Source organism: Ptychodera flava, chromosome 10 (assembly GCF_041260155.1).
Source record: "Ptychodera flava strain L36383 chromosome 10, AS_Pfla_20210202, whole genome shotgun sequence".
Lineage (NCBI taxonomy): Eukaryota > Metazoa > Hemichordata > Enteropneusta > Ptychoderidae > Ptychodera > Ptychodera flava.
In genome coordinates this window covers 43385718-43401805 of record NC_091937.1, presented here as the reverse complement: position 1 = coordinate 43401805, position 16088 = coordinate 43385718, and the positions used below count along the sequence as shown (strand labels likewise).

Here is a 16088-nt window from a genome sequence, read left to right as displayed (position 1 = left end):
ACCCCCCCCCAATAAATTAAGAAACAAGTGACATTTAATTTCATCTAACTTCGACAAAACAATTTATTAAGTATTAGCATTTTCAAAATAAAGTTCATATAATCCTAAAAAAGATATTTGCACAGAAGTGCGTTCCCTTCGAATATCAATGACGACGTTGAGGGATCATCCGCCATTGGCGCTCTCCCAGCACAGTTTACGATGCCACTGTCCTTTCGTACCCAATTTGCATGCGAAATGATGATTGCAGCGCTCACTCGCGGGTCTATAAGCTTACTGAGCGTCGTTGAAAAGTGAAAGGGAAAAAGCAAACAAAAAGCCCAATGGCCGACCTCACCACGGACGATCATGCCGAACACATGGAGGAGAGTCAAGCAGGGGGCGACAACGGAGTCGTTCACGTCGCAGCAGATAATGCAACGGACCGCTGTGGAAGTTTTCGGGCGTACATGATATCATGGTTGGTTATAGTCCTCTACGTGCTGGTTGGAGGTGCAGCATTCATGATGGTGGAATCCCGGGACTGGATTCCGGACAACGGTAGTACCGCCACTGACCGGCCCGGCAACGACACCGAGACTTTTTCAAAACCCAACATGGATCTGGTCAGGCTGGAACTGCTGCACTCGCTGCGAGATGTCTGGGCAAGCGACCCGGGCAACTGGACCGACGAGGCCGTGAAATATTTGAGCAATTACGATCGTCAGGTGGAACAGATCCAAGCGGCGCTGCTGAACGCCGAGGCCGAAGCAGATAACCACAGATACACGAGGCGGCATTTCGGGGATTGGTTCAACGCTTGTTTCTTTTGTCTAACAGTGATCACCTCAATCGGTAAGTGTACCGTGAAATAGCATGCCTGTTACAAAATTTTCAGGGGTTCAACAGGTGGGAGGGAACTCATAATATGTTGCGAAGAAAATCCCAACAACAAAATAGCTGCGAAAGGTAGTGTTACAACGTGTCACTAGCACTATTGTTACTTAAAAACCATCAATATGAAAATAAAAATTGTGTATTTGATTCAAGTGAAAGGGAATGTATCCGATACAACCACATTTAACTTTTGCAGAATTCGATTTTTTTATCTTGTCCGGATAGTTGGCATTCGCAACAATTCCTCTTTAATGCAAGGTCGATTCCATAAATGTTAATTACACCAATTCCGAACAGGCCTACTATCACTACTATTGTCCATGGGCCATATTATACCCGCATGCGCACTGGACTCGCAAATGCAGCCGTGTTAATATGAACGATCGTCAACTATAATATACATGGCACACCGCTTTAATAAGTGAACAGTTGCGACAACTGATATCTATTATAATCATCAATAACCTAATGCGTTTTGTGTTGATCTTGTGACGCACTTACCCATTGCGTAATTTCAAAGAAAAACATTTGTAGCGTTATAAAGGATTGGCGTGGAGCCTCCTTATTCATTGTTTATCCCACAAATTTAATTTCTAGACGGACAACAATGGGCTTGGACGTCGCAAACAGGAACGGCATAGGCTGTGTTCACAAAGCTCCGAGGGGAGGGGAAGAGAAAATATCTAATTTGTTTTCAGTTTCCCTCCCTCGAACAAACTCAAAAAGATTATGTACCCTTCCCACTCATAATTTTAAAACTCCCTTTCCTCAAAAATATATAAATCATATCTTAAGTCCGCAGAAGCAGTAGTGGGCTGCATAAATGCAATACGTTCACCTTTTAATGTTAAAAAAAGAGCAGAACTGATCACGGGCGGGGGGGGGGCACAAGCTTCCAGACATTCTGCACAAGACGAGAGAGTCATTGTAATCTTGATCACTATATGTACTACTACACAAAGAGCTTTCTCTTGACACAACAAAATGGCTGGAACAGTTTTATGTGATTTCTGCTAACCTTTATGTATGTGAAAATGTACACTGAACACAACCGAGAACGCAGGCTCACATTTTTTATCAAAATTTATTTACTCGCTTTTTTATCATTGTACGTCCATTATGGCACTTCCAATAAGCAGCATTATCCTTTTCCCAATAACACCGTGTCAGTTACTCAGTTTATTCAAGTCCCAGTGCACCCTTCAATTGTTCGACTCCACCCCTCGGGTTTAGCCGTCATAAGCAAAAACCTACATCCACGATGAAAATGCGGCTCTTTCTCCTTTAAAATTCTCGTATACATACATACATACATGTATTACATACATACATACATACATACATACATACATACATACATACATACATACATACATACATACATACATACATACATGCTTAATATTTACACATTACAGCAGCTATATCACTATTGGGGCACAGAACTCGGCGTAAATTTATTTGCTTGACATGTTTTCTGTTACATGGTAATGTCATGAAATAGCATTCTCTTGACATCCTTACTTTCAGGTTACGGCCATCTTATACCAGTAACTTCAGCTGGCTACGGTCTGTTGCTAGTCTACACCGTCGTGGGCATTCCGTTGTTTTTCATCTACATTTTCAAACTGGGGGAACTCTTGGCCGTTCCCATCAAGAGAGTCTACCTGAGCTGCTGTACCTTAGCGAGGCGACAAGCTTCGGCTTTAGTCGGAAGAAGGTCAGGTAGGGCCAACAGAAACTTCAAGGAGCTGGAAAATGGGGAGGACGATAAGAGGGTCAAGAGGAGGGGTCGAGGCTCCGACCAAGAAGAAGCCATCTTGTCTGACGACTTCGGCGTTGATGCTCCGGAACAGGACAATATCAAGGTGGAATTCCAAACTGACGATATATCAGAGCGTTCTCCGGATGATGTTGAAATTCCAGTAGTTGTCCTTATGCTTGTCGTTTTCATCTATGTCTTGATCTGTGCCGCCATATTCTCCGCCATGGAGGGCTGGCCGTACGCGGCGTCTGCGTATTTCAGCGTCATCACCATTACGACAGTCGGGTTTGGTGATTACATTCCGGACACCGACCCCAACACCAAGCACTTCTTCATTTCGTTCTATATCGTCACCGGTCTCCTCTTACTGTCCATTTGCATTAATCTAATGCTCTCCAGAATTTCAAAGTTTGCAGACTGGTTTTTCAATTTGAAATGTTGTACCGAAGCAAGGTGCTTAAAATGTTGCTCTACGTAGAAAGCTGTAGAGATACACAGCGACGTTTGTCCTGCACGAGTCAGTTGAGAATGATACTATTTGCTCTCTCATTTGCAGTTTAGCAAACGTCAAATTAAGTAGCAAACTTGCGCCTACGCTTTATACTGATTCGGTGATGGTAATTTAAGCGTACAAGCTTAGGTCAGATAATTTTCATTTTGCGAAAAACTGATTTAAAATTGTAAACTTTACTATTTATTGCTGAAAGCCAATTACGATCTAGTTTAGCACAGCGTTTTTTTGCCTTTCCCACACTCCAAATCTCCGAGGCTAAAACACTCCGTTTAGGTTATAGTTAAATTATGATCTTACTGACATCTATATTCGCATTTCGGCGGACAAGATAATCAGGTGTAAGATCATTCACTGTTACTTTGTTGCACTTACAAATTTATTTTCTCACGCGCACGGATGTGGTTTTTCAACGGGTGAAGTTATAAAAAAAAGATTTCGGACTTCCAAACACAAAAGTTAAAATTACGAAAAAATATGAGAGTCTATATAAAATGCCACAACGTACATGTTCGGAGAGATATCATGATCTTGCTCAGATGAACATTTCGAGCCGGCGATTTCTATATTTTTACCTAGTTGTATCGCAAAATTACGCAAGGTATACAGGCGTCCTTTTGTCCAACCTTTGTTGTTGCATGATAGCAGACACGACACCATATTGCAAACCATCACGATATTGTATGGATCGTCAGAATTCAAGGTGGCAACTTTGTACCACCGTTGTCAGGTAATGAAGGCACATAAGTACGCGACGGGGCCCCTACTCATTTACGATTGCCAACACATGTGGAGGATTTGTGACAGTTTTGACCCATTTTATTCTTTTAAACAAAATGTCTTTGAAATTGGCCTCCGACCTTCTGAAATTCGATCGTCTGTTCCTACAGCAATAAGTGAAATTGCAATACAACACACAACATTAATTTGCGATTCTCTGACGCGCAGAATGATGATTAATTTTAATTTGATTGTCCGAGGTTTGTAAAATCACATTTAGTTCATTCTGGAACTCACTAACTGTATCGTTTGCTGTATGGTATTTTTCATCATTTTATTGTCTGAAAAACAGTTTTCTTTTTCTACCCTTAAATTTCTATGGCAATGTCAGGGGATGAACCTTTCAATGTAGTGGCACCGTTATGTGTGAGCCCACTTGCTGACAGCTGAGTTCTATTCCATCCTGAATTTTTTTGTGGAAGTGTACTTTTTTTTAAACAAAAACGACGAGGATATTGTGACAAGCTATAGCCATCGAGGCCCGTTCAAATGATAGTTCACTTCAATAGTCGACACTTTGTCTGGGGAACTGAAAAGTGGTTAGCTGTGCTAATTATTTTTGCATTTTTCGCAATGGTTAGCGAATTTCAAGAATCTACACGTCGAGCTGTGTACCACATTCCGACTCAAGTCCTATATTTCTGAACAGCACCGTCACGGGGTTGAAGAGCAAGTCACTCATCGTCACCGTAAACATAGATATCATTTTCTCGATAATTGTATCAATAACAACTACATACGCCAAATTGTTTAAAGGCTGACATTTCTCAGGAACAAGGTACTGTTCCAAATTCCTTACTCATATTATAAGGTGTCTGTATCGCGTTACAACACATTTTATAAAATAATATTGTTTTACCGCGTTATCTAAGAATGGTCCTATATTATTAAAATGTGTATCAGATTCGTTCGGCTTTAGATTGCTGTCATATGGTGTTTAACATTGTCTGTTTTCAACGCTATTAACATGGAATAAACAAATTGAAGTCTTGCTGACGTTGTCAACCGTGTGACGTGTTCAGTTAGACAGCGCCCGCGGGCGATTAAATCCTGTCTACAAATCTAATCATGGTGAGATAAACAATTTGTATGTGAGGCAGATTTGAATAAAATAAATAACTTGGTATTGAACTTGATTCTCGCATATCAGAATTACTTGAGTGATAAACTTGATCAGCGTTGAACCAGTTATGTTGCATTATGCCTAGCTTTATGTCAGCGTGTATTGTACCTGGCGGCATGTTTGCCCTCGCTCGACGAGACAAGAAAAGAACGATCCGAGGCGCGGTGAAGCCCAGCGTATCAATATCTTTGGAGGGGAAAGAAGGTTTACCTATAACGCAGCGTATTATCCCGATACACTGAAACTGATTTAGCAAAAATACAATTTTTCTTTCTCTTATCACTTTGCAAAATTATGCAATTTTCTTTTCTCCATTTTCCTTTTACTCTAACCACTCAGATACGAGAATATGACCTGCACATTTTTTGCTTGCGAGATACTGCATTTTCTTTTGGGGGTTTTCTGTCAGTCAGTGAGTGTCTGTCTGTCTGTGTGTCTATCAGTCTGCCAATCAGTAAGTCAGTCAGTTTGTTAGTTTGTTTGTCAGTTATTAAAGTAAAGATAGATAAATCTTTCAAAGTCTAAGAAGTCGGCATACTGAAGGCATGCAGAACAGCGCCCTCAGTAGTTGTAATGAAGATTTTCTGCGGGAGTCGAGATAAAAAAACAGCAATGAAATGTCAGACAAGTTCTAGTAGTCATCATATAGGAAATGGTTTGAAAAACTTCATGAGTGGATAGAAAACTAAGTTGATCATAATATATTGTTTTCTTGGAATAATATCGATAAATCTTTTTAACAGTGTGTATGTCGGTAGTGTCTTTACACAGAAATGTGGTCATGGCAACCATACAAATTGGGGAATGATATCATATTTCTTTGAGTAATGATTTTGTTGGAATCTTTACGACGAGTTGGAAATAGACTATTATTTTGACGATTCTAAAAAGAAATGTCTTGGAACATGCGAATCAAACGTACAGGCATTCAAAAAAATTTTGACCATATACAGCATGGAATATCCTTAAATTGCGTCTTGATATATATTTTAATTTGAAAGATACCTTGAAAGAGAACAACAGCTCGTACCGGAAAACGTTGTTTAAAGAATCTAATTAGTTAATGAGAAGAAAGCTTTGTGACTATACCATATGTACTTTTGTGAACAGTGGTGCGTGATAACAGACACAGAACTTGAATGCGAGTTACCCCGATGAATTGTTTGTTTGAACTACTTGTTATTGTGGTAGCTGGACAGATGAATAAACTTTCGGATGTGATGGACCATGGTCACTCCACAGGAGCTTGCATCGTTCGGCCGAACCCACAGGTTATCGTAATGTTGCTTGGATAGTCGTTCGAGGCGGGCGGCCGCAGGTCGCCGTTTACTTGGAAAAATAGAAAGGTCAGACACCGATTTCAGATAAGCAGCCTAAAAGAAACAAAAGAAACAATCTGGCGTCAAATAAATGATCCCCGACTATCACAAATACCTTCAAATGTTTATTGCTCCAGTATGGCCGGCCTAGAAATGTTACATGTGCCGAAATTTGGCAATATTCACTTCCTGGGGATTCCGCACACTTGCCCTGTATCCGCCATACTGAATTCGAACTACCTTACCCGGCCCTCAATTCAATGCGAAGTCCAATTAAGTCAGTAGTGAGAGGCGACAGCGAGAGAATACCGCGTACGCATAAGAAGACGTCGCCGTACTCTACATCTGATTTTAATCAGATTGGTGTATTTCCATACGCACTCGCCCCGATCCCTAAATATGGAAGTGCTCATGAATAATAAGTTGGGGGTCAAAGGTATCGAAGTGTCCAATCAGATCCGTGCACAGAGTCCAAGGCCATGACCTACTTCATGTACCTCTGCCGTGTTTTGATTTTGCTTCGCAAAGAAACGTGCTCGCCGTTGCCGATAAACCTATATTTTTTCTCTTTTCTAAGCATCTTCTTATTTCTAACTGCGTCTGATTAAAAAAGGAGAGGTTGTTCGTGAAACAAATTTAGGGATAGGTTTTGGTGTGCGTACGATCGGCGGTACTTGTACTCATGAAGCTAGATCCGTAAGCTTACCGTACCACGCTTGTGCAACTGCCGAGCTCAACCAGCATGCTCGGTCTGTCCTCAATTCCGATGAAGATTCATAAGGGCGACATTTTTTAGCTCATATTTGGTTTTATATAATATTATAAATACCAGAAATAGCTTATATGATGAGTCGGTGGCGTCTGTATGTCTGTATATTTGTGGGTAAGTATGTGCGGATGTATGTCCGTCACACACAAAGGCTCCCATACCGCCAAAGCTACCATCTCAGTATGATACGCGTTAGTACACATGTGGGTTTGTTTGTACTGGCATCACGTGATTATTTGGGCGTACTGAGTATGTAGAACAGCGTACGCATCGCGTCCCTTTTTATTCCGGAGTAGAACCATTACTAATCTGTGGACGCTGTCACCAGATTACCACTGGATTAACTTTGACAAAGTCAACAACGAACGCGCCTTTTGTTATACCTTGCTGGTGCGTTCGTTGTTGACTTTGTCAAATTCAATCTGGTGATAATCTAGTGACAGCGTCCACAGATTAGTAATTTACCCTTGCTTGCTTTGGCGAATTAGATGATCAAAGGCATCAGATAATAGACACAGGCGCTTGGCACATTGCTTGGATAATAATCTTATTTAATATGTAGAATGTCTACATACGACTTGTGTATTCAATAAAAAATCACCGTACGTGAAATAAGTGTAGGCCTATAGGCTACGTGTGGACTGGCACTATACCGAGTGGCTATGGCTGCCTGGCTCGGGCCCAGCGAACGCACTGCATAATCATCAATGTTTAGAATGTCTACATGACTTGATTATTTGATAAAGAATAATGGTACGTGATATTACTGTACATGTCGGCTAGCCTAACCGAGCGGCTGTTGCTGCAGGGCTTGGGCCGTGCTTGGGCCCGTTGTCCATTGCTGCACAGACATAAACTCAAGGTGAGAAAGCTTTTCACAGCCCGATTTCATAAATCAGCGAAATTCACGAACTCTGAGCGTTTCCGGTGATAAAACTGGTCAATGGTCAGATGGTTGGATAAACAATCGATCGACTGGCCTCTTTTGCCTAAATTCATACCTTACCCTATGCTACTGGCGAGAAATCGTCCTGAAATCGGCTGGGCACACCAACCCAGCGCCGGCCATTTTGAATAAGCTGCATGCAATGTATGCGCCTGTGCGTACAACCCTTGGCAGATGACGTATTGTCTTTCAATTGCTCTTCTCTCATTGGACGCGTACATTGCATGCAGCTTATTCAAAATGGCCGGCGCTGGGTTGGTGTGCCCAGCCGATTTCAGGACGATTTCTCGCCAGTAGCATAGGGTAAGGTATGAATTTAGGCAAAAGAGGCCAGTCGATCGATTGTTTATCCAACCATCTGACTGTTGACCAGTTTTTATCACCGGAAACGCTCAAAGTTCGTGAATTTCGCTGATTTATGAAATCGGGCTGTGAAAAGCTTTCTCACCTTGAGTTTATGTCTGTGCAGCAGTGGACAACGGGCCCAAGCTCGGCCCAAGCCCTGCAGCTACAGCCGCTCGGTTAGGCTAGCCGACATGTACAGTAATATCACGTACCGTTATTCTTTATCAATAATCAAGTCATGTAGACATTCTAAACATTGATGATTATGCAGTGCGTTCGCCGGGCCCGAGCCAGGCAGCCATAGCCATTCGTATAATGCCAGTCAGCATGTAGGCCTATAGGCCTACACTAATATCACGTACGGTGATTCTTTTATTGAATAATCAAGTCGTATATAGACATTCTACACGATTTACTATCCCAGCAATGTGCCAAGCGCCTGTGATAATAGACGCAACAAAGGACGAATACGAAAAAAGAAATCGTTACAAAACCAGTGCTAACATAAGACAAAGACACCAAAGCTGCAAACAAAGGTTGGTGGTATAAATCTTTATTGGCAATATATATCATAGTCAAGCGTATTAAAATAAAATAGACCATAGCAAGAAGAACCTTGTCCTGAGACCAAGCACCCCTTCCCCTGGGGACGGACTTACGTGCAATTTCCTATGATTGACCTGCACTTCGGAAATGCCCATAAGCGTAGTTGAAAACGTAGGTCAAGGTCGCATACATTATTAGTTTGCGTCATCAAGGCGTGACTTCAATATCATTGTAAGAAATCTTTAAAGAACACTATACTACTATCCAACCGCTTTCATCACCTAAATTTATCGTTACAAATATTTATCGGTATTTATTCAAGGAAAATATGTCTTAATGAAACACAAAACCAAAAAATTAAAAGGTATGAGTGACATTTCATCGTATACCGACAAAACAACTTAATAGCAGCATTTTCAAATTAAAGTTCATGTAGGATAATACCCAAAAAAAACCCACAGATTTGCACAGAAGTGCGTTCCCTTCAAAATAACATCGACGACATTGAAGGACTGTCCGCTATTGGCGTTCCCTGGACACGGTATATGATGCCTTTTCGAACCTAATATATTTGCATGCGAAATGATCGCAGTACTGTTCACAGGTCTGGGGTGAGCATTCATCATTGAAAAGTGAAAGGCAAAAAAAGCAAACAAAAAGCAAAATGGCCGACCTCACGACGGACGATCGTGCCGAACGCATTGAGAGTCATGCTGGCGGCGACAACATAGTCGTTCACGTCGGAGTAAATGCAAACGGGCGCTGGGACGTTTTCGGGCGTACATGATCTCTTGGCTGGTCATTGTCGGTTACGTTCTCCTCGGAGGAGCAGTATTTATGTTGGTGGAGTCAGTTCCAGACAACAGTAGTAGTACCACCACTGACCGGCCAGGCAACGATACAAAACCCGACATAAATACGGTCAGGCTGGAACTGCTGCAATCGCTGCGAGATGTCTTGACAAGCGACCCGGACAACTGGACCGACGAGGCAGTTAAATATTTGAGAAATTACGATCATCAGGTGGAAGAGATCCAAGCCGCGCTGAACGCCGAGGCCGAAGCTGATGACGATGACTACACGAGGCGTAAGTTCAGGGATTGGTTCAACGCTTGTTTCTTTTGTCTAACAGTGATCACCTCGATAGGTGAGTGTACCCCTGTGATAGCAAGCCTGGTCAAATTTACAAATATAAAAGTTCATGGCTGCAATCTCATAATATGGATAAACGAATTTTCTTCGGTGCAATTTCATTCTACATCGATAAACAGAATTGACGAAAGGCTCAATTATATTACGTTGTATTGATCTCGCAAATTGAATTTCTGGATTGACAAGGTTGCACGTACACAAACAACAACGAAACGGGCTGTGTTCACAAAGCTCTATAGTACGGGGGGGGGGGGAGAATCATCAAACTGCCGATTTGTTTTAAGCTTCACCTCTCTCGAATGAAGTCAAATTATTCAGGTACCCTTTCAACTCAAAATAATGTTAAATCCCCTTCCCTCAAAAATACATAAATTATATCTTCAGTCCACAGAAGCAGTGGTGGCCTGCATACATGCACATGACAAGACACGTTCACTTTTTCTAATCTTGTTAAAAAAGAGCAACAGGTGGGTGAAAACTATAGTGTACATCCCCATGCTTTCATATATGTGCTCGGGAATTCTGCAAATAATGTACACAGTGAGCGCAAGTTTCCAGACATTCTGCACAAGACAAGAGGGTCATACATACATACATACATCGGGTGCAGCCAACGAACAACGCACTTTTAAAGGGGTCTTTACTACGACAAGATATATTGTGCATGACAAGTAATATGAACTGACTAATTTTAAGTCAAGAGGGTAATTAATTAGCTGTTCATAATTTGCCCTCCCACTGAAAATTTTCCGACTTACCCTGCCGCACTCAAACTTTATTTTTACCCGGTCCCCACACATTTTTGCCTGTTCCCCCTCCCCACTGTGAATGTTTGAAGCTCCCCTGCCCTGTGGCGAGAAAAACTTGCCGATTTCCCCTGCCGTGGAAAAAAGTCCCTTTAAAAGTTTGTCATTCCATTTCCCCTGCAGACATGAAGCTACCCTACCCTGTGATGAAATAAAAACTGTCGATTTTCCCCTTGCCTGAGAAAAAATTTCCCCTGAAAATTAACATTCCCATGCAGACACATACTGCAGTGGCCTTGTATTTGGTTTCCATCTCGCAGTACATAGAGTGAGATGTGGGGGTCAATCGATAGGCTAAGTAGTCTGGGTAACTTTTAAAAGGTATAAGTACTTGCACTGTGTCCCCATTCCCGGAAACACCATGGCTGAAATTCCCCTGTCCCCGTTTTAAAAGTAGCTTCCCCTCTCCTCGTTTTTCGCCAAGCCCTGTCCCCAGGACAATCAACCAATATCTGCCCTGCCCTACAAAAAAACTAAAATTTGCTCCCCTGCCACCTAAAATATGTCCCCTGCCCTAGCAAAATTAAAATTTCCCCTGCCCTCAAAAGTTGCTTCCGGAATAGCTTTTTCGATGAATAGCTCCGTTGGCTGCACCTGATACATACATACATACATACATACATACATACATACATACATACATACATACATTATTATACACATAAGGCACATACTTATATTCATACACATAGGGGACTGCCTACGTAATATGAACACATTTCAGCAGCGGTAGAACTTCAAGGTCACTCGGTGCACGGTAAGGTCATGAAATGACAACCTTGACATCCTTACTTTCAGGTTACGGCCATCTTATACCAGTAACTTCAGCTGGCTACGGTCTGTTGCTAGTCTACACCGTCGTGGGCATTCCGTTGTTTTTCATCTACATTTTCAAACTGGGGGAACTCTTGGCCGTTCCCATCAAGAGAGTCTACCTGAGCTGCTGTACCATTGCGAGGCGACAAACTTCGTCATTGTTCGGAAGAGGGTCAGGCAGGACGAACAGAAACTTGAAGGAGTTGGAAGATGGGGAGGACGATAAGAGGGTAAAGAGGCGGGGTCGAAGTTCCGACCAGGAAGACTTAAAAACTGACGATATATCAGAGCGTTCTCCGGATGATGGTGAAATTCCAGTAATTATCCTCACGCTGGTCGTTGTTGTCTATGTATTGATCTGTGCCGCCATATTCTCCGCTATGGAGGACTGGTCATACGGGGTGTCTCTGTATTTCAGCGTCATAACCATTACGACGGTCGGGTTTGGTGACTATGTTCCGGACATCGATTCAAACACCAAACACTTCTTCATTTCGTTTTACATCATCACCGGTCTCCTCTTACTGTCTATCTACATTAATCTGATGCTTTCGAGAATTTCAAAGTTTGCTGACTGGTTTTTCAATTTGAAATGTTGTACCGAATCAAGATGCGTGGAGTGTTGCTCCATACGTAGAAGACCGTAGAGATACAGAACGACAGTCACTGCTCTTGGCTTTGTCCCGCACAAGTCAGTTGAGGTTGGCAGACGTCAAATAAATCGCACGTGGAGGATCTGTGACAATTGCTACCAATTTTATTCTTTAAAGGGAGGGTGTCGTTGGAACGCATGTGCGACTTTCTCATTTACAATGTATTTCATGCATGATATCTAGATGCATCACGTCAACAAAGCTTCAACATTGAAATGTTACGATATTAATATTTAACAAACATTTTTTAAATTTCATCATCGCCAAAGTCTCCTAGATACAGTGCTCACATCGGTCGTAGGAGTCCCTGGCAATCTTTTAGTAGAGTTCTGACGACACTGGCCTTCTGAAATCCGATGGTCTGTTCCTAAAGCTATAAGTGAAATTGTCATACAACACAAAAACATCAATTTGCGAGGTGCAAAACGATGGCTAATTTTACTTTGTTTCTCCTAGGTCTGTAAAAATCACATTTTTGGTCCATATTAAAAGGAGGGTGTTCAAAGGTTGCAATGGACCCCTTCCACCGATGTAAACACTGTATCTAGGGTATGTTGGCGATTGATGAAAGTTAAAATATGTTTGTTAACAATGGATATCATAAAATTTAAGTGTTGCAGCTATGTTGACGTGATACATCTATAGATATCATGCACGAAATACATTGTTTGCAAACAAGAAAGTCACACACGCGCAGTTCCGACGACTGTATCATTTGCTGTATTTTCCATTGTTTTCGTGTCTGAAGAACAGTTTTTTGTTCTGCTCCCCAAGTTATATCGCAGGGTCAGGTGATCAACTTTTCAATGTGGTGGCACCATTATGGCATGAGTGCTTAATGTCCAATGTTATTGTTTACACTTGTCTTCAAGTCCGTCCTGGAATTCATTTGTCGTCGAAAGTATACTTTTATGAAACAAAAATTATGAAGATATTATGTAACTTTATAGCCATTGAGGCCCGTTTAAAGGGCCATTATTTGTAACTCTTGACCATTTTTCACCTCGGAAAATTCCATGTTGGAGGCTCATATTTGTTGCAAAATGTTGTTTTACGAAGAAACAAACATGATTAGTGATGTTATAGCCACATAAAACTGCTAATTTTTGTTCAAACGTGTTGCCCTTCGTTCCGAGCTCGTTTGTTGACGTCTGGCATGCTCAGCGTGCTGGGGAGAACTTAGATATGGTGACGCCGCGATCACGCCAGATGGTTCACGTTTATTGCGGGATCAAAACAACATTGCGTCGTGGATTGCCAGACATCTGGCTACGCAACGTGCTCGGACAATGGACTACGACGTAAGTGCCGGGCATAAGTAATGAATATTTATTTTGAAATTGCTGTAAATGGCTCGCGCAGTTGCAGAAGAATGCCTACGTTGTAATCCGCGAGTCAACAGAGTTTGTATTTCTGTCCGGACAAAAATTGAAATTTTCGTTGTAAAATCACATGTTATTTAGTTGTAGGGCACGTAATGTTTCCGAATAATGTTCGATTCTCTGTTATTTGACAGGCTATTCACAACGAGCCAGTGATCATTTCAATCAAAACTAACGGAAAAATCGCAAGAAGATACAGCTAATGGAACTTTAAATGATGGTTCACTTAGTCGACAGTTTTTCTGGGGAACTGAAGTAGTGGCTCGCTATGCCTTTTTTTTTATTTTTCACATGAATGGCAATAACAGCCACATACAGACTCAGCTCTATGTGTTTGTACGACGCGGGGTTGATGAGTAAATCACTCGCTCTCATCGTAAACATATATATCATTATTCGATAGTTGTTGTAGCGATAACATTTATATCGGTTAGATTTTCTGACATTTCCCTGGAACAGCAAACTGTTCAGAACGAGGTGTCTATATCGCGGTATAAGTGTATACATTGTATAGAATAATGTTGTTATATTGCGTTATTTAAGAATGGTCCTACATTATTAAATTGTTTATCAGCTGTCCCACAGGCACATCTGTAAAATAAGATTTGTCTAGCTTTAGATTGCTACCGTATGCTGTTTAACATGTATTCTATTTTCTGAGCTCCTCATATGGAATAAACAACTTTAAGTTTTGCAGATGTTGTCAACTGTGTGACGTGTGCACCTTTATTTAATCGACTATGTATTCTTGATATCCATAAATTAAGCAAATATCAGACATGTACATTTATTTTTTTATTTGTTCAATAATCATTATGCATATTACCACAGAGTAACATAGTCTATCTTTCTCTATGATATTACATTGATCAGTACGCCTCTCCTGCTTGTCATTCACATTTTACTAGGTCTGTAAATAATAGAAAATTTTTATATCCAAAAGTAAACTTATTCAGAACAAAAATTTAAACAGCATTACATGTTCGATTTCGAAATACAGGAATGATATCCCAGTTTTCACAAAGTCTAGCAGGTCTAGAAAATCTTTCAAGCGGGTCATAAGTGCTTGTTTACTTAGCAGAGTCTAAATTCTTTTTTCTGAGCGATTGTGATTTTTTTTACTGAATCTTTATTTATTTAAAATGTATATGTATTAATTTGCCATATCCTACTTCTCAACTTTATCCACCTCTAGCACGTATTTTAACTTATTTGTCATGTAAATTGTTGTCCGGGCCAAGGACTAGATTAGTTCTTGAAGAATTACCTTCTTAGTCCTCACCAGACTTTGTGTGTGTGATTTTATTATTATTATTTTCAATGTTCTGATGTTCATATTGTATTTAATCATATTTACGTCACTTGTATCATATTTCCGGTGAAATAAATAAATAATTCATGAATTGTTCAGTTCGTGCCCGCGGGCAGTTGAATCCTGTCTAAAAATCTAATCAAGGTGAGATAAACCACTTGGTTTGTTGAATGTGCCAACAATGGAGTCACAAAGGCGTGACCCTTAGGTGTCGAAGTTATCACAGCGATGACCTAAAATATTTTTTCTTTGTTTAGAATAGGGCTAGGTACTCTTATCACTTGGCGAGATGGTTGGTCGCAGGAATTGATAAAGACGCTGCAATTTTAAATTTTATTGGATACTGGAGAAGTTACGCTTCAAGAGTAACATACTGAATGGAATTGTGTGTCTAGACACATGGAAAACTGTGTCCAGGAATTTTCACAATAGACAATCTCTCGATGCTTATAATAAACGAGAATTCCTACACCTGATATTGTTTTCATAAAGGTATGAAAACATTCGCAAGAACCACGTTTCCCATTTTCAATAAATTTCATTTGTACCTTCTTTTAGCGATATTCCCGGCTTCACGGGTAAACTTGGGTACCTGGTTTGCCATTAGAAAAACATCTCATGCTAAGTAAGACGGGGAGAGGGACGATAATTCTGTACTTGCCATATGGTATGAACAACAAATTTGCAAGGTGCAGAATGTACTGGGTATTTGCTGCAACAAAGAGGTTAAATTGATGTTCATATAGGAATAAGTCAAACGAAAGTTCACACCAGAGTCCCTAAGGACGCTCTATGCTCACTCATACATACTATATACGTATTTACATGCATATGTATATGTATAACACTAAGTTATACAAACTCTCTCAAACACAGGCCTATATAGCAATATGACATAAAACTGGTCCAATAATCATTTCCATTCAAGGTAATACATTACCAATTCCATGGGACATTTGTGATTTACAAATTTAAGTAGGACCATCC

General features: G+C 40.8%; 2 protein-coding genes across 2 annotated transcripts; both read left to right on the top strand.

The window, feature by feature from the left end:
* Positions 1-230: 230 nt before the first annotated feature.
* LOC139142891 (TWiK family of potassium channels protein 18-like) lies at positions 231-5068 on the top strand. Its single transcript, XM_070713074.1, has 2 exons — positions 231-834; positions 2407-5068. The coding sequence occupies exons 1-2, from the start codon at positions 324-326 to the stop codon at positions 3117-3119; spliced, it is 1224 nt and encodes a 407-aa protein (XP_070569175.1). The 5' UTR covers positions 231-323; the 3' UTR covers positions 3120-5068.
* Positions 5069-8850: 3782 nt separating this feature from the next.
* LOC139142890 (TWiK family of potassium channels protein 18-like) lies at positions 8851-15198 on the top strand. Its single transcript, XM_070713073.1, has 2 exons — positions 8851-10127; positions 11737-15198. Exons 1-2 carry the CDS (start codon positions 9764-9766, stop codon positions 12399-12401), a joined length of 1029 nt encoding a protein of 342 aa, XP_070569174.1. The 5' UTR covers positions 8851-9763; the 3' UTR covers positions 12402-15198.
* The last annotated feature ends 890 nt before the right edge of the window (positions 15199-16088 follow it).

Excerpts from the sequence above, each read along its gene's own strand:
- LOC139142891 (XM_070713074.1), top strand. The coding sequence starts at position 324 with ATGGCCGACCTCACCACGGACGATCATGCCGAACACATGGAGGAGAGT. Across the intron at positions 835-2,406 it reads AACAGTGATCACCTCAATCG|GTTACGGCCATCTTATACCA; the intron begins GTAAGTGTACCG and ends CCTTACTTTCAG.
- LOC139142890 (XM_070713073.1), top strand. The coding sequence starts at position 9,764 with ATGATCTCTTGGCTGGTCATTGTCGGTTACGTTCTCCTCGGAGGAGCA. Across the intron at positions 10,128-11,736 it reads AACAGTGATCACCTCGATAG|GTTACGGCCATCTTATACCA; the intron begins GTGAGTGTACCC and ends CCTTACTTTCAG.